Consider the following 25,984-nt stretch of genomic DNA (forward strand, 5'->3'; position numbering starts at 1 on the left):
CGAAGAGACTCGTTGTGCCATGACTAATGCTCTAACGCAAAACATTTACATCTCCACAATACAGCACCTAAATAGCTTGGACTAATACAATTAAAATATCTGACTCTTTGATTACTCTGGATATATAGAAAACAAAGAGTTTATGTTTTCTCTTTTTCAGTTAAAAGCATCGGTCTGCTGCAGCTCTACAGGCGGTGGCAGAGAGCAGTGAAATTGAACTAAAACAGTTTTTGCACCCTAAAATCAAAACTAGCATAAAAAACTGGTTAACTTGACCCCAGAAGCAACTCATTGCTTGACACTGAGCAGAACATTAGCTCAAACCGAGTAAAGACGTGTTTGCCATTAAGGAGCTAAAATGTAAAGCGCTTTACGTTTGAGAAGCACTGCGAGGCATGTTTTTCTTCTGCACCTCTAATGGGTTTTTTGCTAGGACATTTAGATACAGCATCGAATGTGGCTACTGCAAGTGGACACGACTGTTGTTACACTGACCAGCTTTGTTACTTCAAAGGGCCTTAGCGGCATGAACGAACACACACACACACGCAGTAAGGGTAGAAGGAGAGATGAGAGATGTAGGTCTCGTCCGACAGCTGAGATATAGCACAAGAGCCCTGGGGAGTTTCAGGGGATTTCCACCGAGGGAATCGGACACGTTGTCTGATTTACTCTAACACTTTGGCTAAACTTATGATAAAAGTTCACAAAGGAAGCAGCATTACTTTGTCTTTATCCGTCTCTACACTCATCTGTCTGCTTTTTCCTCCATGTTGGTTTTTTTTTCATGTGAGTGTTGAGGACTGTCGTCTTTCTTAAATAATAATAAATAATAATAAAAATAATACCAAAAGAAAAGAACAAAAGAATGTCTTTTGACCTAAAAGTGAAGCTAATGGTGCGTGAGGAAGAATGAGAGGAGTGGAAGCAAAGCAGCAGGAGAGAGGGGCTGAAAGAAAACACATTCATTTTTATCTGGCTGCTTCTTCTTTTTTTCACTGAGAGCCAAGGAATGCAACCAGGAATCTGGTGAGAGATAAAGAAAGGAAGGTGGATGGTACTGTACTGTACTGTGTGTGTTTTCTTATTGTGCAACTGTGTGTCAGCTGGAGCGCGCACACTCGATAATGTTTCATTTAAATTTAAAGTTAAAAAGCGTTGTTTTAGCCACAAACAGGGCAGGATGTATGCAGGGAAGAAGAAACAGGTCTCTTGTGTGCTCTGGGAGGAAACCCCGGCCAAGGTCAGCTAATGTATAGTCTTAGTTTTTGCACATATTTCACTTTAAGTCTTTTGGGTCTTTTTCTGCAACTTATTTTCTGTTACCTAATGTTTAAAAAAAGACTTGTAGATTATTACTCTGTGTGAGATAATACCAAAGCAGAAATTGGACACAAAATGACAAAAAACAACCACAGTGGCCAAATCTTACTGTATCAAAACAGTCACAAGACATTTAAACAGAGAGAAATTTTCAATCTCACACTTTGAGTACAAAATGTTTCACTGACATTTTCTGTTTTATGACTCCAATATTAATACACATCAAAGAAAAGAAAGAAAAATATAAACAGTTTCTGGATTCATCCAAAGAGAAGTCTAATATATATCAGTTAATTTACATCTTTCCCCCTATGAAAACAGTTCAGTTCCCATGATGAAGAAGTATTATTTACATCTTGACCATAATGTCTCGGCCACAGAGCCAGTGTGACCCAGCAGACATATTTTAAAGCTCGCAGTGCTGAAAACACTGCCAAAGTCCAGCAATATTTACACACCACAGGGACAAGAGACAACTGAGCTCCAAGAAAGAAAAGTCACATTAATCAACAACAACAACAATTAAAAAAAGTTCAGCTTTTTAAATACAGCTGTAAAGTCATGTTTGTGGCGACGAGATATTTTATGCAGACCAGACAAAACACCAAAAGCTTTCACAGAGCGAGTGCTGCAAAGGGTCAAAGATGCAAGTTATTCTCTTGATTTGATTCTTTCAGATTAAAAGCAGCTTATTTTTAATTAAAAAGCTCTCTCTCTGCTTTTAATCCGTCCAGTGAAAGCAGGTTTTATATGCAAAATGGTAACGTGTGCGCCTTCTTAAAGTAGTTTTATAAAATAAATATTTACAACAGCTGAAAAGGCGCTAAGCTGTAGGTTTGTAGGCTGCTGACTATAACCTTTGACCTCACTCTGCAGCATTGAACAGTTAAGATCTGGCATCCTCTGGAACACTTACCGGGCATGGGAATGTAAAATGAAAGATTTGCATACATTTTTAGAACATTTACACCCAATATTTGCCTGAAATAATATTTTATGCAGGTGGAAACACATTTTACTTTCAAGCAAAACTATCAGGTGAAGCTTTTTTGTTTTTGTCATCTCTTCTTGGTTCTCGTGAAACATGAGTACAGAGAATCTATATAAAACTGTTTAGGTTGTATGTTATTTACTGTCAACAAATCCCATAAAAACACCATCATCTGGGGAAGTGGGCTGCATTCAAACATTACTCCTCTGTGTCACAGAGGCCACAATAATTAAACATATCAGCCTTGCACTAACTAGCATGTGCCATAATTAGCGCAGGTTGGAGAGAGTGCAACACGGGTTATTTTTTTATGGCTACAGTTTACAAACATCCCCTAAAGGCGTCACAGCCATAAAGTTACTGAGAACAGCTACAAGGATACACTCGCTGAAGGCGTGTGTGTGCGTGACTGTGGCAGGTTGGAGCTCCTCCTCCAAACATGAGTGATAGAAGTCATCTGTGACTGGAAACCATAGAAAATAGAGCTATCTTTATGAGAAGACCAACAGCGTGATGAAGGATTTTAATTTTTTTCAACTGTTCACATTTTTTTTCAGTCTGGCTTGAACGTCAGGAGTTTTAGATTATTAGGGCCTGGGTTTGGTACTTGGCTGTGATACCTAAACTTGGAGGTAAGAGGCTTTGAATTAAATTCACGTTAGCCATGTAAATGTGGCCCTCCCCTTTACACACCGAGTGGAGCAGGCAGCAGTCACTGTAGGGGAAACACTGGATAATAAAGGAGAACTTTTAGCTAATATATGAGGCTGAAACATCCAAACAACCTCAAAAGTGACACTGAAAATTCCCACAGAAAGCAGCTGTCAAGCTATGTGTAGGTCGACATACAGAGATTTCTTTATTTCTTAGTAATTTAATTTATGTCCTACCTACACATGCTGTTTTGAAGCATACACTCGCTACTGAGCCAGATCCTCAGCAGACATCAGTCTGAGAACTACGTTTTGCTGTTTGAGAAAAACCTGCTAGTGCTCAGGTGTTTTTGGAAGTTATTCCACATATATATATGTATATAAAGAAAAATATACATATATGGCCAAATGTTGTGAGTTTGGAGCTCAGAATAACACAGATATATTGCAGAAATGATAATATTGAGAGAGCATGAAAATATGTAGATGTGGTGGTGAAAACAGTGAGTTTGAAGTAATTCGTTGAAGATAAAATGCTTCACAGTGGACATTTATATTTTAAGAAGTATTTAAAACCTCAGTGGGAAATTACCATTGAGTACTCTACCAGGACTATGACCGGCCAATATAGCATCTTACCAGATAACATAGCAGTGTACTAACTCTGCATGAGGGTGTTTGGGGAGGTCTCTGCGATTTTCACACATTGATGGTTTTGTTTTTGGATTTTTTTGCATTTGTTGACAGAAGCAAAAACACACGTCAGTAAAAGAAGATTAGCATTTCCATCAGCAGTGATTTATACTGGAAGCATGGCACTGTTCTGAGACACCCCCCTGTTTCATGCTCACAGGACACAGCAGGTTTTAAGAACGAAGATGAGATGCTTAAGTCAGATACAGCATAAAAGGTGGAGCACAGGTGTAGGTAGGTTGCAAGTGGAGAGCTTAAATGGTTCAGCCTGTATGAGAGAGCCAGCTGAATGGGTAAGGAAGGTATGAGCTGATCTGAGTTGGCCTTGAGATCAACTGAACTGATGAACTAAGTGATATATACAACATCCTGAAACTGCAGTTTCCAAGACTACATCCCCTTTTCCGATGTCAGAATTCTCCTTGATTTTAGACAGATTTCATTTCACCTCAGAGTGCAGACTGTGGTGTGTAGCTCGTAAAAGTTAAGTCCTAAATGTCCGATTAAGACTCCCGCGGAGGCTGTTTTGTTTTGGGCTAAGCAAAATAACATGTTAATATTTTAGTCTTGGAAACGGGCTGTAGAGACACACTCAGATGGACAGCTGGAGCTTGGTGAGGTTCCTCTGGTGCATATTGTGGTGTCGTACCAGCTCGTCGCTTCGGGCAAACTTCTTCTGACAGTTGGGCCACCGGCAGTTAAACGGCTTCTCACCTGAGAGAGAGGTGGGTGGAGGGCGGTGAGGCAACGACAGGAGGGGGAGAATTAGCACCAGAGGGATTTAAAATCATTCTTAGAATATTTTGCTGCTATATTTCTTCATGCATAGTAGCACCAGTCAATTAACGTTAGTTTCATTTCATAAGAATTACAATGAATATTTTCAGCTATAATATACATGTATATAAATGTTAAATGGATGAAGAAGAAATGGAAAAATAAAAGTTTACGCACTTGTTTTACCTGTATGAGTCCGTGTGTGTGTCTTAAGGTGGTCAGACCGAGAGAACTTTCTCTGACACGTCTCGCATTGGAACGGTTTTACTCCTAAACACATGTACAGTAAGCATGCACACACATTCAGCACGAGTTCACATGAACACATACGGAAAACACACATTCAACATCACACACACACACACAGAGGGAGATAGAGAAATACAGTAGAGCAAAGGCTTGCAGAGAAGCCATTCCAAAGTTTGGCCAGCATTTAGCAACTTCATCTGAAGTGAGTTCAGTACAATGAACACAAAACTTTAAAGACGGCACTGTCTTTAAAAAAAACAAAACAAAAACAACGCTGTCATGCAAAAAGCAGAGGAGAGCGAGAAGAGAGAGAGAGAGCAAAAGGCCAGGAAGAAATAAAAAATGAAGTCAGACAGCCCGCGGGAGTAAAACCAGTCAAACCTGTGTGCCTCCTCTGGTGTCTTTTAAGCTGGTCAGAACGCGAAAATCTGCGGCCACAGTCTGTGAACTCACACTGGTAGGGTTTCTCCCCTGGACAGAGACAAGAAAAAGAACACAGAGGATTAATTTAGACGTCCTTTTAACTTATTTTATCACATACTCACAGCTGATCACTCTTGCAGTGATGGAAAAAAGCAGCATCTGTACAGACGAAACCAACAGGCCAGTTTATCAGCCCGTCCACAGAGCGTTGTGCAGCAGCTTTGAACCTGATTGTTGCAACGTGATCAGTCAGTATGATCACAACACTGCAGCAGGAACACCAACACTGATGTTAGCAAAGATCACTTATAAACATATTTTTCAAAAAAAATAATACAATCCAATTAAAACGTGTTGCTCAAAATATGATTTTGCATAGTCGCAGTCACTGTTCAGTCACACTGAATGAATGAGAGGCAGCAGCAAAAGATCCAGACAGCTGCCTGACATGAAAGCAGAACAACAATATTTAACCACATAAGCAATTAAACAAACCAGCAAATAAACAACAAAAGAAACCAATAAAAGAGTCAACAATTAGATAAATAAAAACTCTGGATCAGATGAAATTGAGGGAAAAAAATTAAGGAATAAATTTCCTGGTTCTGATCAAACTTTTGATTCGACTACATACAGCATATAAAGATCACCTTGGGCTCTGGGTATTTCCTGAAATCCAACAGACTAGATGAGTAAATAAGAACACGATTAAAAAATTGTATTAATTGGTAATTAACAAAATAATTATCTAAGGTATTAAATGTGTGTGCAAAGGCAACCAAAACGCAAAAACCAAAGCTTTTAAGATTTATATCAGGGTAAGTTGTGGACAACATTTTTTTAATACATTTTCAAATCTCTTTGTAAAAATAAATAAATAAATAATAATAATGAATAGTACTGAAAAGATTAATGGTATCATTATGGCTGTTTTATTGTTTTTAATAACAAAAAAAGGATATACTCAGAATAACACTGATTATTTTTAACTGGTGTTATTCTGAGTGTATGCACAGTGACATGTTCTAGAGTTTTAGGTAATTTAGAGATTATATGTAAAATGTGAAGGGTGCACATCTGTTAGTGCATGCATGTTTGGCTTTGTTTTTGATTTTTGAGTCATGGAAAATAAAATTATCACAGTGAAAGGTTCTTTTCTGTGCATCAGACCCAACTGAAAATCTCTTTCTCTATATTTCACCAAACAGGAAATATTACCTGGCAAGAGGAGACACAGAAATTAGAGCCAATGGAAACTTCATTTGAAGACGTTTGTCCTCTAGAAGCTCAAAAAACTTCTAAGTGAAGCAGAAAGCCTTTATTGATGTTAACAGCGCTGCTGGGAAATGCGTGCAGAACGCCGCTGCTGTCGGCAGTCATGTGATGAATGTGTCAGCAGAGCGTGCGTCTTCACCTGTGTGTTTGCGGCTGTGCATCTGCAGATGGGACAGCTTGAAGTAGCGCTTGTTGCATCCTGGGTAGGCGCACATGAATGGGCGCTTCTCGCTGCTTTCTGACCGCACGATGGCTGGAGCGATGCTGGGCACCCGCCGCACGTCCTGCACCCACACACACACACACACACACACACACACACACGCACTTCTATTTAAAGCTAAACCACCCAATGCAGAATTAGCAAAAACTCTCCCAGGACATCAATAACCGAAGCAATAAAATGTAATTTAGAAAACAGGCAATTAAATCTGTCCTGCATGTAAATGAGTGCATGAGATCTGCATGTTGGGGTTCATTATGATGAAATGGTCATATATTCATTAGATGGGAATTAGCAGTAAAATGACCCCAGGCTGAGTGCAGCCCAAAGGGAGCCGTTAGTCACGCTTTTTAGACCGAACCCCTAACAGTGCCCCCCGCTGCATCGCTCACAGCCGCAGGAGAAAACAGGAAAACACACGTGGCCAAAGGGACAAATTCAGTGTTTACGTTTATTTACGCTACCAGACGTCTTGGCATTTCATTTCACCTGCTGCTGGTTATTTAATCTACATTGACATGGTAGTACACGCTCTTGGTGTTTCCTTTAGCCGTCCGTCTTCTGTTTCCACTTTACACCCCTCCCCTCACTCTTTTCTCCCTCTTTCCCTCCACACTGCCTCCCATCTCTCCTCCTCCTCCCCTGTTTGCAGCATCTGCTCTTCATTTCCTCAGCGTTTAGCATAATGACCAGAGATTAAGAGGTCAGCCCTGTTCTAATTAGAACTGTTAACATTAGAGCTGTTAAGAGTCACCTACCGTGCCCATGTGAACATCGAGACAACCATAAGCTGTAAACTGATCAGAATCCACAGTGTGTTAGGCTGACACACAATATAACTAAAGATTAATGTAGTAAATATGTTATATTCTAGACCACAGTTTTCATTGATGCAAAATAAACTCTTTGCACTGATAGTTTATCATGTGTTAATGTAGGGAGTCCTGAAGTGTTCAATATTGGATAAACACTTAAAATTAAAAATATGTATATGGTTAAACATACAGCACTAAATACATTTGTTAGATGAAATCTGATAGTGTTTTATGGTTCTGCACGGAGATGATGAACATTTAGGATTAAGAATTACAGATCTGATTCTTCATCTTTATTTTGGGTTATAATTTAGGCTCACAACCCTGCATAGCGAGTTACACAGCTAGGCATTTTAAGCTATTTATAAGCCTCTGCAGTGAGTTTATTTACAGCAATAGCCTCATTAACTTATGTAAACTTTTTGCTGTAGCTCAATTGGGTAGGTATTGTTAAATCTTCAGAGATGTAGAGGACAAGGGTGATTAAAAGGTACAACTGTCAAGAAATTTTTTTATGCAATAGAAGAGCATGAAAAAACACAAATATCAGCATAAGAATAACTCTTTTCTTCAAATATTGATAATTAAATATTATTATTCTAGGTGTCTTTAAACCATTTAAGTTGTGTATATCACTTAAAACATGTAATCTAAAATGATATATCCATTTAATAAATTTTGACCACACTGGGCCTCCATATAAAATAACCAACATCTAAGAAATAACGTGTTTGTTGAAGGTCTGTTTAGCTGATTTAACTTGAGACGAACAGCAACGACTTTGTGAGACTAAAGTGTTATAGTTAGCTGATCAGAGGATTCAGTTTTTAACACTTTGTGTAATAATGACTGCAGGCCATGAGGTAATATTAATGAAGAGTGAAATTCCACGGCTGTCATCTGTATTTCCTTTGGCAGTGACTGGGAATTAGTGTAATCCCTGTAATAAAAATATGGAGCAAAGCATCATTTTGCTGCTCAATCTGTTATCTCACTTTTTAGCAGCTCTTAAATTATACTTTAAAAAGGAACAGGAGTGAGATACTGTTTATTCTTTCGTACCGAGCCAGATCTCAGAGAAGGAAAAGGGACAGAGTGAGTAATGAAGCAGGCCCCAGAAAGAAAGATCTCAAAAAGTCCTGTTGTGGACTAAGAGCAGGTCTGGAGAATCTCCTGCTCCCTGTCCTTTAGAGCAGCTGACAGACAATAATTAAAATCTAATGATTTATTAACATGCTGATCCCTGCATGGAAACTGCATCGTTACCCAGCGTAACCCTGAGTGTGTGTTTCTCCACTGCTAATGGATTTGTGGAAAAAGATTCCTCTTGACTTTTAAAGTCGCCTTATAAGAGCCCCTGAATGTGTGTGTGTGTACGCGCAGGTATTTGTGTGTATGAGTTTGTAAATCTGTGCTCTGCTGCATATCAGTCCTCTTCACGTAGCCTGTTCATTGCATCAGACTCTCCACCACTCATCTTCTTCATTCCACCCATTAGAAAAATACGTTCTGGCTCAATCGTCTGTTTTTCCTCCTCTGTTTATCAAAGTGACCTCAGGTGTTTTTCAGTATCGTCAAGCATGTGGCTACGCTCTGATCTTAACACATGACCTCAGAGTGACCTCTTGACAAAGAGTTAGGCGCATGCAGGAGAAGCAGTAGTGTGGTTCCTACCTGTATTCCCCTGAAGACTCCATGTGTGTGTATGCGGTACTGCGTGCTGCAGCTGTAAACCATCGGGGTGCTGGGGTCACTGTCATAACTGGCTGCATGGCTGCAAACACAGATAGAGAAACAGACCGTTTTATTAGCTGCTGCTGTTGTGGTCTCTAAACCCACCAAGTTCCAGGCGTCTGTGAGCCGTGATTTCTGAGGTAATTCTGGTCTTTTGACAGTCTGTCATGGCCACACGTTTGATCTTAGATATTCGTCTGCATCACACCTCACCAGACAGTTTCCAAAATGCAAATGCAAGTATATGTGGTTTTATTGTCCTCTTTGGGAATAAACACCCATGTCCATGTCATTTACATATGCTTATACATATAACCCTATTTTCCTGGGGTTTCAATGCATGGTGTGCTTATTAGCACAAGGATCCAGAAAATCAAAACAAAACTTGTTCTCAAACAGAGCGGCAGGACAGACAGCGGTTAGTTGCATCCCTGTTGCATAGAAAGAAAGCTCTGGATTTGGATTTGCTGGTCAAATAAGGACTCTGCAGAGGTGCTGGAGAGGAAGAGCGCTCTTTTTAACCAAATTTAGATGTAAAGAGTCTTTTTAATGACCGGAAAAGACGTCTGATATCTGATGAAGTCGTCTTCCAGTCAATTCAATCAGCTCCCAAGTAGCTAAACTGGAAGGATGATTTATCTGTCAGATGACTGATACTGACCTGGCTGGTTTTGGTACAGTACACATACTGGTATATGTGCTGTCCGGCGTGAAAGCTGTTTTTTATACAGCCGAGTTCATTTAGAAATGGCGTTATCGCAGAATGACTCAGACTGTGGCACAGAATCAAGCTGTGTCTTTGTGGTAAATTAATGCCTACTTTGGACATTTCAAAAGAAATGACAGCTTTATTTTTATTATTAATATAATGCTAATATACCGTATAAGCATAAGGAGCACTATTTCATTACTCCGTAAAAGTTGGCTCCAAAAATCGAGTGTCCACCGTGCTCCAGTATACCATGCTACTAAATGACAGTAGAAGCTCAAAACCTCTTCAGAGTGAAGTCAGAGAGTCCATCGCCACATAAGATGAATGTGAAGTGTACACAAATCTCTGTGCTGGCTGGTAACATTATTACCCTGTCACCGAGAGCCCATAATACAAAACACAGAGTCCACTGTACTGATGTCACCCGTGGTGATGTATGGGGCTGATTTCCTCACCCAGTCGTTTGTGCACACACCTCTGCTTTTTGGGGAAAATATTTGGCCAAAAACACAAAGTTTTTGCCTCATACAAAATCAGCTGCACTACATGGAAGTGTCACATCTGAAATGATATACTATAACAATATTCTTGCAACTAAACTTAATTAAGATGGCAAACACTTCAGAAAATGAGCATATTAACACTCAGTGATTTTATCTAATCTTAAAGTTTTATTGTGAAAATGCTAAACAATTTCTCCAAAGAGACTATTATTATTATATAAATTAAGATGAACCCATTAACACCTAGCATATCATATTAGATACAAATAGTTTTTGTGAGTTTTTCAGGCTTCTACATCATCAGTGTGATTTTTTTTCCCACCAAAAAAAACTAAATAAATTTCACAAGATATTTTTAAGTAATAAACTGCAAAAAAAAAAATGCCAGATGTAGCAAATATGACACAAATTAAAACACATATTTGCAAATGAATATCTAGCTTGTTGTTTTAATTGTCAGAAGGCTCAATAAACACTCGATTTTTTTTAACAAAATTGAATTTTCTAGCAGTAATTTCATGGTTCAGGCTTTAAAGGGTTAATATTTTAGAGTTGATCAAGGAAAATAATCAAGCAGCTGCTACAGAAACTCTTCCAGTCACGTATTTCACACTGACTTAAAGGGCAGAACAAAACCTGCTCTGTTTGACACAGCTGCCTCTCATATCTTCTTATGATAACACCCAGAGACACAGAAAGCTCTTGTCTATGAAATGTGTTATATTTCAGTCTGTCTAACCAAACGAGGAGGATGGGAGTTTGCATCCTGTGCCGCTGCAGTGGAAAACGTACACTATACAGCCGAGCGCGTATAAGGTGCTCTTTGTCTGCCTCGATTATCCCAAAGACAGGAGGACAGCCACCGCAACTGAGTTTACATTGCACTGCAAGCTCCTTTGCTGCTCCTTATTCATTCATCTTTATGTCTATGCGATTAATAGTGGGTGATGCACTTTACATAATGAGAGACCCAAGTCAGTCAGTCCTCTGACAACCACCTCGCTGTGAGGCTGGACAGTTGTGGATGTGACCGCAGACGTTTGTGGCCTATTACATCACACAGACGTAAAACAGAAGGAGATGACATCTGAGCAATATAAAAGATATAACTGTGTAATGAAGAGTTGTTTGAAAATATGTAGTTCTGTTAAGAGTGTAAAACCAGAAAACACTACGAGGTCCCTCAAAAGGCAAAATAGGACAAGGCTGTCCATTAACGTCGTCTTGTCAAAGCTGCTGGGATGGCGAATGTACATACTACAAGCTATCCTTTGGTGTTGACGCTTGAAGCATCAGGCTAGGGTATCGGTAACAACCAGAATACCTTCCTAACTGCCCCAAGACTTTTTCAGAGCCCAAATCTAAGTAGCAAGGTGAAGCAAAAGCAAAATCCGGAAGTTAAAAATGGACAACAGAATGCTAAACACAAACGTCCTGGTGGGACAGAAATCATGGATCACAAACCTGCAACTCGAGCCATCCTGTCAAGTTCATGAGGCAGACTCTGTAGGGACGGTTACCTCTTGGCAGCAAGAATGCCTCAAATATAAGATAAATAAAGGATGTCTCATCTTATATATCTGCAGCTAGAGCAACAAACCACGGATGCTAAAGAACCTGTAATGTGTCTAATGAGGTGATGCAGGAGGAATCTGGGAAAACGGCATTATATTTGCTCAAAAAATTAAAGCTACAGCAAAAAGACTGAAAGCTGGGAGAAATAATAATGTAACAAATAAAAGATATATAAAAAAGTAGTGTTGTTACCCTACAGTGTTTCTGCAGAAAAGAGTCAGAAGTGGGCAGACTAGCAGTTTTGGGGCTAATGCAATCTCACCAACCGGTAGCTCCAGCTTCATATTTTTGCAGCACATATCTGTGCAAACTTTTCATTTCAGGAAAAAGAAAACAAATCCATTTCTTGAATAAAATACTCACATTTAAGGCAACTTTCAAACAGGTTTCATAGTTATAGCAATAGCTGGTAAGGGCTACAACTTTAGGCACAGCTAGTCTTTGAAGGTTGAGCTGTGATGAACTTCAGATTGATCACATTATGAAAAATGAGTGCCGACGAGCTTCCACATTTCCATACGGAGTTGTTAGTGAGTGTCATAAACTCCTGCAAAGACTCTTATTTATCATTTCTAATCACTTTGATCCAAAAACCTGTTGCAAAGTCTAAAGAGGGTCAGCTATTCAAATTCTACCTCCTCCGTCGTTGTAGGTTGAGCAGACGGTAGTGCACACGCTCATCTGCACAACCATGAAGGAAGTTTTTCAACACGTGCACTCAGTTTGGCGCTTTCACAGGAATCAATCAGGTGTGATCTTTGAATGCTGCAGAAAACTTTGAATGCAAAAAACTGAAAATACATCTATGATGGGAACTAATGATTTGTTATGATGTGCTAAAACAATAAAACTAATAATAATACCACACATCAGTGCTTTATGATACTGAGAGAGTGTAATGGCAAATAATCAGAGTTGCTGAACCACATTTGAAATACGTGGTCTCATATTTCTACTGAATTTCTCTGGCAGTACTGCAGGTCTTCTACTCCCTCCAGCCTTCACTCTTTCACACTGAGCAAACAGCTGATGTGCACTTTATCGTTTTAGTGTTTAGTTTCTAAATCTAAATAAGAGGAAGGGACCAATCTGTACTTCCTATCTCAGCTCAGCTCCCCTACACTTCCACTTCCTCACGTCCTCCCCTTCTTTCTGCTTTCCATTCTCTTCCTCATCATCCTCACCACTCCTCAACCCTCCCCTTCCTTTCTCCTGCTGTCCATCATAGATGTCAGAGACAACCCTCTGAAACAGTAAAAATCACTCAGCTAGCATGAAGCCACAGGCAAAATGAAATATTTTCCATTTCAAAAGTTTATTTAAGTGAATAAAACCACATTAATACCGGGTTTAAAGAGCCTCGGCCCACCACACATACACACCCACACTACTCTCACGAAACAGCTGTACCTTCAGAAAACTCACTTTCCTTTCTGCTACCACACCTTTGTGCATATACAAGTCTCTATTACACACACACACACACACACACACACACACACACACACACACACACACACACACACACACACACACACACACACTCGTCTGTTAACCAAGATGAATGCCTCTTGGCTCGGAGTAGAAAGCTATTTGTGAGTCGACACAGACGCTGACCAGCAGTAAGCTTTGCAGGTCACAGTGACATACAGCACAGCGCATGCTTTTCGGTGCTTTTAAGATCGTCTGAACAATGCTGACACTTCAGTGATTATTTCTGCGTGGTTTCTAATTGGTTTCTGGCAGACAGGAAAATAAGAAGTCGTGGGAAAACTTAATAGATACTCGACCCAGGATGAGAACAAAGAGAAGAGCTGGCGCCAAAACCCCATTGGTTTTACAACTTTGGAAAAATTATCAGCATGTAAAGTTTAGGAGCAAACATTTGTTAATATAGACGTCTTTCACTATATCCGTACTTTGAAATTAATAGTATTTCTATTAATTATGTTTTTGGCTGGTAAACTGCACTGAAATCACTTCTAAGGCATTCTTAAGTTAGACTGCTTTCAAAAGATTAATTTAAATCAATTAAATTTTATTTATATAACACCAAATCACAACAACAGTTGCTTCAAGGTCTTTGTACTGTAAGTTAAAGACCCTAAAATAATAAATTGATCTATATTTATTTTGTTTCTTTATCCTTTTAGGAATAAAAACCCATGTTTGACCTTTAAAGCTATGCTTGTGTTTTGTTTCTAGGTTCTGTAAGATTCTTCTCATTTATCAAACACTCAGTGGCTGTAAATTTTATCACAGTGCACTAGCATCAGCGAGTCAAAAAACAGAGCGTTTGCAATAAAAAGTACCCATTACAGTATGCTGAGCACGGCTGTCAGTGAAGCAAACTAATAAATGGTGGAATGGCTTTTCACAGACGTGTGCCTAAACATATGACCAACATGTGTGTAATGACCTAAAACAGATCTAACCTGTAAACAACGATCAGCCACAACATCGAATCTTCTCTAAATATCCATCCATTCTCTTCTGCTTATCAGGGTCGCGGGGGGGGGGGGGCTGGAGCCTTTTTCAGCTACCACAGGGTAACATCTGTATTAATGTCAAGGCAACAATGCTTTTGAATATTTTGATCTGCAACACAGACAACCCCACTGAAAAAGAGCACCAGTCTGAAGTACAGTGATCAGATCAATGGTTGCTGAGTTAGGCAAAGAACAGACGGCGATCACTTGACTAATAAGTGATATGAGATGATCAATGTTGCTCACCGGCTTTAATGTTGTGGCTGATCAGTGGTTTAAATGAATGTTCTTACCTGCTCCGTAGTAGATGCACTTCCATTTGGAACAATACTTCTAGTACTATAAGTTATAGTACAGCAAAAAGTAAATATTTCTGCTATTTATATTAATAATAACAAAGGCAAAGCCCTGATAGAAGCACATCTTGCCATTCTGCTGTCATACTGATAAAACCTCCGGGCACTGGGACCTGACAGCAGCATGAACAGAATCACCAGTTAAATATAAAAACTGCTTAATGGCAAATCCTATTTCATGGCACATCTCACTTTTATAATGTCTCTGGTAACAGGAAGAATAGTGTAAATGTAGCATTTGAATTAAGTAAGGCTGGTGTATGTTGTAGGAACTTATGCTATTTAAAGAAATGTCCTACAGAACTGGCGTCCTTCTAAATCACAGAGAAAGTGGTTGCTGGGTTGTATACATGCTAAGATAAAACAAATGAGCACATGTGTTTGAACCCAGTGTCTTGCCATGCAGCAGCACCTCAAACCTTAACCACCAAACTGAAGCGTGTGTTTTCCCGGCTTGTTCCACCTCTACATCACAGCGACGCAGCAGGTGGGAAAGACTAAAGATATTCATTCGGCACTGAAAACTGCTGCTGCTGTTCCAAAAAATGAGTCTGCTCACTCTCTTCGACCTAATCTTCCCTTCACATGACCCACTGTCCTATTCAGCCCAAACCTGACAGACTCCTGCTGCTTAATGAGAGCGATGGATGAGTTCCTACCTCTTTATGGTGGATGCCAGTGTATTGACAGGGTTCCATGCCACACACTCCAACTGAGAGGTCATTTGATATAAATTTTCACCGCTGTGGAGGAAAGACAAAATGTAGAAGAAAAGCTCATGAGCTGTGCAGTGGACTGTCAAGCACCAGGACACGGTTGGGTGTATGTGTGTGTATTCACTCGCGCAGCCGTGCTGGCTTTTGTCATCCGCTGTAGAAGCACGCTAATGAAAAATGCCAACACACACAAACACCCACACAGTCACAGGTGGAGCTGAGATTAAAAAATGTTCCTCGGACACCAAGAGAGCCAAATTATCTCGTTACGGCCATCTTTCATTAAACACGGCAGACTCGAGAATCATTATTCAGAGCTGCCATGGGTTTAAATACCTCACGTGCACACACACACACAATGGATTTATAGCTCTCACCCCTAACACCACAGTCCCTCTATTACACCACCTGCAGGCACATAGCAGTGTGGATGGGGTAGATGTGGTGCCTGGTACCCTGCTCGTTACACAGCTATTATTTTACAGTACAACAGGGGCACACGGCCAGCTGGGCCAAATGGTATATCTGCTGAAATACTGCTGGGATGGAGGCTCAGCGCAAGATTTAAAGCAGCTAGCCATGACATTTTCAAATAAATATGTGTCTGCTTTTCTTCTCTCACTGGATCCATTGCTAACCATCTATTTTATGACCATTATCGCCCCCCCCCCCCCTTTTTTGTTGGTGCCGTAACACCCAGCGTGTGTTACAGCAGGTGTTTCCTGGAAAAACCCTCCACTTCACAGTTAACCTACAAAAGAATTTATCTTTTCTTCAGAATAAACAAATGGAGAATTTATCTCAAGAAGTGCCATATAACACAGAGGATCACAAACAGCACAATTACCAAATATCTATGATTTTGATAATAACTATGTAGGCAGGCTTTTTGGATGGGGATGTACCCTGTCTGCTGACACCGAATGCTAAAATAATAAACTGGAGTGACTGGGAATCTACGTTTTATGTTGAAAAGTAGAAAATAAATGCATCCAAGAAGATAAAATGATCTGAAGCAGTAAAATAATAAATGTGATCGCAGTTTGAACAACATAGAACTGAACTGTTGAAATGTTGCCTCCATCTCAGTGAAGTGGAACTCAGCATGAAGCACTCAACAAAACATCCACTCATGCTGTCTTTGCAACAATGGCAGTAATGCATAATCGAGCCTCTTTAACCATGATAACTAACAGTCAAACCCTGACAGTCACCAAAACAAAACACTAACTTTAAAAGCATCCATTCATCCCAATAATAATCATAATCATATCAGCCTATCAGTGCAACAAAGTCTGCCTAATGAGACATTGTATTGCAAAAAGCTATACAGATAAAAATTGCCACAAACATTTAAGTAACGAGTACAAAAAGAGCTTGTATTTCAATGGTGTCAGAAGGAGGGGATTTCCAGACATATTTGAAAGTGGTTCAGACAAACTGTGAATCGTGCTTCAGTGAGATGAAAAAACAAAATCTGCCCGAGCAAACCGAGCGACTAACTGAATATGCAAAGAGTGGCCCACTACCACCCCCTCCACATGCACTGACTCCATGTGAGAAGTCAAATGACTCCTGAGGACACAAAAGTTTGGGATTCTATGCAAATTCACAAATTTCCTGTATGTCCAAGAAGAGCCTGAGCATTTGTTTGCAGCTCAAAGATTACAGCAACTGTTCGGAACATGGTGTGCGATTTCATACACCTCGTACTCTTTTTTTACTTTGATAAAAACCAGAGTGCCCCCCTCTCTGTATGGATTAATAAGGCCCGTGTTTTTATTTCATGTTGTTCCAGCAGCCTGCAGAGTAAATACAGGCCTGTTGGTACCAGGCTGTGAGATTAGACCACTGACTCATATGAGCCTTCCCAGCTATGAGAGCGCGTTCGAGTGGATATCAGTTATGTTTATGATTAAGACGCCCCTCACAGGGAGATTCTGAGGACAGCCTATGACCATACGTCTCTCTCTCACACAGACACACACAGAAAACCTTCCCTGCTGTGATATTCACAGACAATTCATTACGTTGGTCCATCTATGGGTAACAATGAAGCAATGGCATGTGAAGAATGTTATATTTAGAAATCAGAACAAGAAAAACTTTAGCGAGCACACAGCAAGGAGACATACCTATTAAAAATGGTTCATGTATTAACCTCAGAGGAAGCTTACTGCCACTAGTTTTTAAAGGCATCTGTAAAAGAGCCGCACAGGTAGCTCTCTGTGGTGAAGGCTTTTCTCCTACAGTGGAATATTTACATTAACATCCGTTTTTCTTTCTGTACTAATCCGACTTACAGTAATTGCAGTAAATTATCAAGTACAAAATGGGCACAATGGCTACATTTTTGAGAAACTGGGCAATATTTTTATTTCTGGAATGTGGGTGGAGTGAGGGAGTAAAGGATGGGATTAAAGGTTAAGTTTGGGTGTGGCTGAAGGTGAAATACTTGTTGGTGGAGGAGCAGACTCAGATGTGTCTATATGTACATGCAGAAAATTGCATACTTGGTATGTAAAAACATACCAAATAAGGTACTGATATTGGACAGAAACAAACAGCTGTGAATGAATGGGTTGTTCTAAAGAGCTCACTGAATTCAAGTGTGGTACTGAAATGGGAAGTGAGCGTAGCAGCAAGTCAGTTTATGAAGTTCCTTCCCCCTAAAATATTACTGCAAAGTGAAGCGTTTAGCGACCACGGGAACAGCAGTCAACGTTACACGGTGCGGTCACCGAGCGCTGAGGTGCTCAGTGCGTAAAAGTCGGACTCTTCTGGCATTAACATCAGTACAAACAATGTGCGCCAGGAGCTTCATGGCAGCAGCCACAGTAAAGTGTAGGTGGCCCAGTGTTTTTATCCATATAGTTTAAGACAAGGTTGCTAAACTCAAAATGTGCTCATGCTTTATCACCACATGTTGGCAGCACGTTTCTCATTTTCCATCTTCACCACTATAACCAAGATAATCATGGAAGAGCTTGATTTTTTCCCCAGCTGTGAAGTTTCTTATTTTCTGTCTTTGCTTGGAACATAAGAGCATGTTTCAACCAATATTCACTTAGACTGAACTGAGTCAGGAGAAGCTACAGAACATTATTACTGACACGCATAAATAACAGGGGGGAAAAAGCTTTTTTTCTCTTGATACTTTTGTCAAATTGATTATGGGTGTGACCACATTCACCATGGCTATCACAAATACAAAAATTCCAATCAAACCACAGTGTGCTGAGACCTGTCAGGGTCCCACAAGGAACTACTGGGTAAAAAAGTTACTGCACCAGTCATGTTTTAGACGTCACACTGGACAGCTCATCTAATCTAAAGTGAAAAGTCCCAGAACAGTTTTTTTTAGGATGACTATCTAACTGTCGGCTTGCTATAAACGCTGTCACACTTGCAGCGAGTCTCGCGCGCTGTTGCTAAAAAGTCCTTTCATTAAATGCTGCAAAGCCCACTACGAAAGCAGTGAAAGAAGGTAAACTGCCCATCAACCACCGGGGGAGTTTCATGACAAGAAAACAGGCTTATAGCTGCGGTTCGTCTCAGCAGCTTGTTGAGTGGAAATATTTCTGAAACGTAGTGTTCCAGTCATTCATCTACTGCAGCAAATCACTGCTTTTGGAAAATGGCTTAATGTGATTTAACCTTATGTGAAGCAGTCTGCTGTCAGCGAAGACATTTCCTTTATTTTCTTCATTTTCGTTTTTATTGGATAGAAACAAACAGTTTTAACTTAAATGTAAGCGCTGTATCAACACGAGCTGATTCATATCGTAAAGATTAATGTAGATCACTCTGCAAGGCATTATAAAAGCACAAAGCCCTGCACTGTTTGAATCAAAAACTCCCGGTAATGTTGCAAATGATGTCGGAACAGTCACAAGTTTAGAACCAGAGGATCTTACGAAAGACTCAGTGTGGAAGAAGCTCAGCCTTCTCGCATCTTGGCACAATGTAACTGCAGAAAATGACGAATTCTGCTTGGACGTCATCTGTCCTTCAGAGGAAACACCAGAGTGTCTCACAGCAATTAAAACCCCAGAAAGGTAGACAGTAAATCACTGACAATTATCCTCACAGAATAAACATAAAGGACTTTCTTTATTTTAAACAATCAGTAAATCAACCCATGCTTTCCTTCTGAACGTCCTAACACCGTTACTTGATATCGTTCAGTTGCATTAAAAGGGGACTAATCTACACACAAAGTCACGAGGACACATACAATGAGGATTTTCACATTACTTGGGGAATACTTAAATACTCTAATGGGTGCACAAAAACCGAAACAACCAAGAAGCTGCTAAAGGAAGCAGAACAAAAGCAAAGAAGGAAACTGCAATGGCAGGCAGACCTGTCCTGAAGGTGAACATCCTGTTAAGAACTGCATCCTGCTACCTTTCACTGAATTTAGTGCAACACAAAAACAATCAACAATGGTTTCTGAAGCATTTCCAGATTTAATTGCTGCTGGTAGTTTGGTGTAAAAATAGATTTGATGATTTTGGTGGATGTGCACTGCAGTGCATGAGGCATGTGAGTGTTACCTGTTGTAAGGGTTCCTCAGAAGCAGAGCCTGGCTGCTCGTACAGCTATCTGAAGGTGTGTGACACCCATAGACAGGAGGAGGTACAGGATACTGCTGCTCACCTATAATGCCCACACAGACACACAATACAGTACATAATGTGGGTAGTTATACATTAAAAAATGCACCTTTTGCACCAACAAAAAAGACATAATGGGAAGTTTAAATTCTTCAGCAGTGTTTCTTTTGTGGTCTCTCTTTTTTTCCCCCAGATTTCTTAAAAAGTTAAGATCTTTCTCTCTCTGTCAACAGCTCCCTGGACATTTCTGAAAAATCCCTCTCTGCTCTAATTCCCCAAGTAATCTTTGCTGTAAAAATCTTTGGAAATTTACAGCTCCAGGTCCACAAAACACCCCTATTTAAATATTTACCAATACCATACAGAGGGGAGGGATTAAAGACAGAAGTGGGTGGATGAAAGGGGTTTGTCAGTCAGGATGTGGCTGATTTATACCTCCGACATGCAAGGTCAGGGCCGAGGGATCAGAATAGGGGACAAGACACTCCCTAGGTGAGGGCCTTTGGGCTGCCATACACACAGCTGTGCACCTACGCAGAATTAAAACACACTGAAAGGTCTATTTTTGTTCCAACTGGCAGAGACTCTGATGCATTGTTGTTTTGAGAAAGATGGAAAAATAATGCACTTTTGGATCTGCACAGATGTTATCTGAGCAGTAGAGAAAGATACATGAAGCTATGTTTGCATCACGTTTAAATGAATGAACTACAAAGGCAAAAGACCTGCAGCAACTATGTGTTTTAGGTATAAGCTGGCAACAGAACTATTTTTAAAAATTATAATTGTGTAATAATAAAGAAAATAGTGCAACAAGTGTAACAACTATGAGTCATTTAAATTTTCCCAAGCAATTCCCTGCTAATAAAAAAATAGATGTAAAAGTCTGTTTATTTCAGAGGACTAAGTACCTCCAAAACAAAAAAAAAGCACAAATTATTTCACCAATTATTTTTAGCATATATATTAATGTGTTTCTTTTTAGAAAACATAAAAGGTTTTTAAATATTTTCACTATAAATAATTAGAATAAAATTAACTTTCTTAAGCAAACCAAAAAATCTTGTTAAATGAATCTCACGAAGAAAACTCCTGTTTACATGCTGAGACATTTATCAGGAGAGACTGAATTCACAGGGCGCACCGGCACGCCGAAAGCCACACTCGCACATACCCATCGTGTTCTGCTGAGTTAAAGCGTCTTCATGTTTGAAGGAGTGGTTGGAGAACTGCGAGCTGTGGTGCGTAGGAGTGTGACCGTAATTACCGGCTCCATCGAATGCAACTGTGCTGTAACCTGCAACGCAGAAAGAGAAATAAATACATAAAAACTGGCGGAAATCCATAACAGTGAAACACGATGACATGAAACTAAATACATCAGCATAGCTGCATTTGTGAATCTGGTAATAAAGGTAAAGTAACCAAAGAGCCGCATGCAGAACAAATGAATTATAATAAACTCATAAGATTATAACAACAAGGCCTTCATTACTGATTAAACACAAAAATTTTCTATATTAAAATAATTTCCTATTTTCTTGTTATTGCGATGAAGAAAAAGGATTAATAAAACAATCCTCATAAATGACAATTTTAGCATATATCCTGCTAAAAGCAAAATGAACATTGATAAAAAAAAATGCCACCAAAAGGTGAGTGCATGTCTGCATCACTGAACGAAACGATGGTCATATATGATGCTCATTTTTATGAACATCAATGCTGATAGTATTATTATTGACAGTCTTGCAGCACAGATCACTAAAAGAGGAAAAGATCAGGGTAACATTTATGATGAAGACCACTAAAGTCAGCCAAAGTCATGAAATGTGAAGCACCGGGCAGAGATGTTCACGCATCAGTGTAAGGTGAGAGAAAAGTTTGGTTTGCACACATACGTTAAAAAGCAGTACACACTCACTGCAATCATCCTATTTTGAGATTCAGTAATATATTCATGTCAATTATTATTTATTTATTTTTTCCACCTTTTAGGACGTTGCAGGCCAGACTATGATCTAAAGGACCAGCTCGGGCACTTGGGCTGTATTTATGTATTTTCTCTGATTTAAAAGATCAAAATAAATCACTCATGTTACGATAAAACCAGTGAAAAAAGGAGGTTAAGAAGATTTTCTGGGTTTTTCTTTGTTTCTACACATAAAACATGAGACATGTTAAATGTTACACCTTAAGCTTCCCTTACTCAAAAAGTTACAGAAAATTTGAATTAGCCTCATTTATGACTTTATTCTGCATTCTCTAAGCAGCCTTAATCTTATTTTTCAGCAGAAATATTAAAATGTTATTCACCACTGGCATAATATCCACACAGTTAAACTGTGAGTTCAGTTTAAATAAATTGAGTTTTATTAAAAAAAAACAAAGAAACACTCAAACACACCCACTCACTTCTGTTGAGAGAGATCCGTGCCCGACACCCCAGACTAGACCTGACTCATGACTTAGACTGACCTAAAGGGCACGACACACTCCCATAAATCACCGATGCACGCACGCACACACACATTATCTCTCACATGCACGCCTCATTAATTAAAATACAGCACTTTCACCGACTTTACCCTGTAAATCGGTGGGTGATAGGAGAGGTGGAGGGGGACGAGAAAAAAACTCATTAAACATCTCCATTTGTCTTCTTCCCTGTCTGAGTTTTCTCACTCTCTCTCTCTCTGCATATGTTTGAGCATGCGTGTGTGTTCATCCATGTATTGGGACATTTTTGTTGCCTCCTTGAAGTCTAGCACTGAGGTGAGAAGAGATGAGGTCAGCTGGAAAACTCTGGAAATACCCCATATTATCTTCTTTTTTAATACTCAGAGTTGTAAATAAATCTTCAAATGGATGATTGTGGAAATCAGCTTTACATATTAGGTGATTGTCAGTATGTATTTATGTGTTATGTAAGCATACTTATACGGCAATAAATACAGTAAAAGTTGTGCTGTAAAATTCCAGTGTTTTGCTAAAATTGCTTGTTGTTGTTCAAATCACACAAAAACGTCAGAACATGACAGAAAAACAGAAAAGCGACGTGTGTGAGTGTGTGTGATGGTCCCTGTGTGACCCCGCTGTGCTATCACGCTCTACTGTGTGACCCGAGTCCTGCTGTTAGTTTGTTTGTCTGTGCTCGTCCAGCCACAGCGGGGAGCAGATAAAAACAGGTTAGAGGTCGGCTTGGCACTTTGATTGCTGTGTTATTCCTAAACGATCTGCTTGATAAGCGTGTTATTACTAATTAATCAGTTGGGTAATCACTAACAGATGAATTCTTCTGCCTGAAATGAACATTTACAACAACAAAAGTTTAGGGTGTGATACTCAGAAGGTATGAATCCCACTGTTGACTTTGGACACGCTTCAGCTCACTGTTAATTACTGAACTCTAGTCTGGTTAAAATGACGGATTTTTTTGGTTAAATGTGATGATGCACAAAGCGTGGTTCAGGTGAACTTAATTCACAGAAAAATTCACAGAAAAAAATGAAACTTTAGAGAATTTACATGCAAACATGAAAATAATGGAAAAATGTTTTAAGATGTTAACTGAAAAGTGTTTTTGTTCTCCGAATAAAACACAAATTAGAATTAAATCTAAACACCCACGACTAAGCTGAGATGTGAAAAACCCTCGACTCCAATGGCAGAAATTATAAATTCGAATTAACTCAGCGACATATTTAATTATAAGTGGATCATGCTGATGCACCACCCGTCTGTTGTGCTAAACGTTGCTGCAGTCATGCATTTATTACATATTAAGCTGCTGTTTAAAGAATTATAAAACACAATTGCCAAATTCTTGACATTTATTAGAGCAAAATACTGTTGAGCTTGACAATCAGACTGTGTAAAAGAATTAAAACTTTTCAGACAAAATTTCATTTGCCTTAAAAAGTATAAAACAGTAATTTTATATAAAGTTTCACATGAAGCAATGCACCTGGAATTATGATATTTTTTAAGGATTTTTAGAGATATGTTATGAGTAACACAGGACATGTTATTTTATATAAAAATAAAACTCCAAAAATTAATTCATAAGGGAGCCAGACACAAAAGAAAAGAATGATCATGATTACTGTAACCCTATTTTAAAAATTCAGTGATTCCGATTAAAAGCAAGATCAGCAAAAGATCCAAAGAAGTTCGTGGATGTGATCTTTTCATGGGCCGTTTGCACAGGACACACATCTGTGGCTTAAACATTAATGCCTACAGCTCAAATGCTTTTAACGCCACCTTTTCAGAAACAAACCGCAGTCTTGTGTAAGAGTACCAGCTGGATTTCAACAACTTGTGTGTGCTTTTAAGAAGATGTCAGTGTTTGTAACGTGCTTGGTCGTATCAGGCTGAGCCAAGATGTCGATCCAGAGAAGGAGCACGTCAGCTGGTTTAAACCACATGAAATCATTTTTGGTAATGTACTAATGACCGACAGATTTGTCAGTGAACTTCAGATTTATATACAGTGGTTAAAATTTGTAAAAAATATGGTAAGTTATAGAAAAGTGACCTTCACCTTCTGATGCAGAAAGTAGAAAAGATTTATGTGGAATTGAATGATTAAAAAAATGATACCAAGACTTCAAGCTGCATCTGTCAAAAGTTCTTGTGAAAGAAGAATTGACTGTAAAATTGGTGATGTTCTAACACCCAGACTCATACCCTACCTGTCTGGTTGCGGGCCGCCTGCTGCGTGTCCATGCAGTTGGTCAGGTACGGCGGGTTGCTGAACATCCTGGTCGGGGGCTGGTGGTGGTGCGGGGCGGCCACGGGTGGCGGTTGGCTCGGGGCCGGCGGAGGAGGTGGTGCCCCGAATGCCGCACCGTACCTGCAGGCCCCGGTCCCCGTGAACTGCCCTGAGAAGTGGACGGTAAAAGCGCTGAGGCAATGGGGATCTGCATCGTGGTGGTGGGGGTCACCGGCGGCCCCCCAGCTGGGCTCCTGTTTGATGAAGGAGTGCGCCCCCAGGGAAGAGTGGGGAGCAGCCAGAGAGGTGTAAGGGGAGGGGGCGGTGTGGAAGTCAAGGACGGGAGCCCACTGAGGGGCCGTGCTGACGGGAAGGGCCGGGCAGCCAGGGCTGGGGCCCGCCGGGACCGGGGGCAGCAGGGAGTTTAGGTCGCGTACATCTGAACCCATGGCGGTCCAGGGGAGAGAACTGGGATAAAGGAAGGCTATTTTTAAATTCGATCCGTCTCCCTGTGTCCACCTTCTTAATCCTTGGGAGTCTTTCAGTCACTTTAAGGAGTACGTCTTCTTTTTCTCAGCTCTTCTCTGAATCAGTCGTCTACGACACCACACACAGGCGCTCTGGAAACTCATCAAGTCTGACAGAGGTACAGAAGTTCATGGCGACACAGCAAAGTCTCTGCAGCCAAGTTTCTCAGCAAAAGAAAAAGAAAAAAGAAGAAAAAAAAACCAGACGGTGATCAGTGGTGATCTTCAGTTTTCGTCCACAACAACAGTAAACAAGTTTTGGCTCGGAGAGATGGAGTCCATTCAAGAAGGAGCTCAGAGCTTTCTCTGTGAATGGAGAAAGAGGAGTGAGGAGGAGTGAGGAGGAGTAGCCCTCTTTTCCCTCCACTCTCTGAGCTTGTGCATGTGTCTGTGTGTATGTGTGTGTGTGTGAGAGGAGGGTGGAGGGGGTGGAGTCAGGAGGTGATGAGGGAAGGCACCCTCTGACTTCATTCATCTACTGTATACTGAACAGTCACTCTGATGCACACAAATAAAGCCAAACTTTGACCTCAGTCACACAAAAATAAAATTATAACCACGTGTTTTTCCTGTATTTAAAAAATCTGGGAACAAAAATTCTCAACAAGCATCAT

At 40.0% G+C, this 25,984-nt stretch overlaps 1 protein-coding gene across 4 annotated transcripts; it reads right to left on the reverse strand.

Moving 5' to 3' along the window:
- Positions 1-1,413: 1,413 nt before the first annotated feature.
- wt1a (WT1 transcription factor a) lies at positions 1,414-25,744 on the reverse strand. 4 transcript variants are annotated; one of them, XM_031752876.2, is made up of 9 exons: positions 24,824-25,744; positions 21,301-21,423; positions 20,067-20,169; positions 15,451-15,534; positions 9,097-9,196; positions 6,524-6,668; positions 5,068-5,157; positions 4,624-4,707; positions 1,414-4,374 (listed from the first exon to the last, which is right to left on the reverse strand). In XM_031752876.2, the coding sequence occupies exons 1-9, from the start codon at positions 25,290-25,292 to the stop codon at positions 4,253-4,255; spliced, it is 1,320 nt and encodes a 439-aa protein (XP_031608736.1). In that variant the 5' UTR covers positions 25,293-25,744; the 3' UTR covers positions 1,414-4,252. The 4 variants fall into 4 exon arrangements, with proteins under 4 accessions (XP_031608736.1, XP_031608735.1, XP_031608738.1 ...); XM_031752875.2 differs by having other exon boundaries at positions 4,615-4,707; positions 24,824-25,743; XM_031752878.2 differs by lacking the exon at positions 15,451-15,534 and having other exon boundaries at positions 24,824-25,742.
- Between the last annotated feature and the right edge of the window lie 240 nt (positions 25,745-25,984).

This window comes from Oreochromis aureus, linkage group 7 (genome assembly GCF_013358895.1).
Source record: "Oreochromis aureus strain Israel breed Guangdong linkage group 7, ZZ_aureus, whole genome shotgun sequence".
Lineage (NCBI taxonomy): Eukaryota > Metazoa > Chordata > Actinopteri > Cichliformes > Cichlidae > Oreochromis > Oreochromis aureus.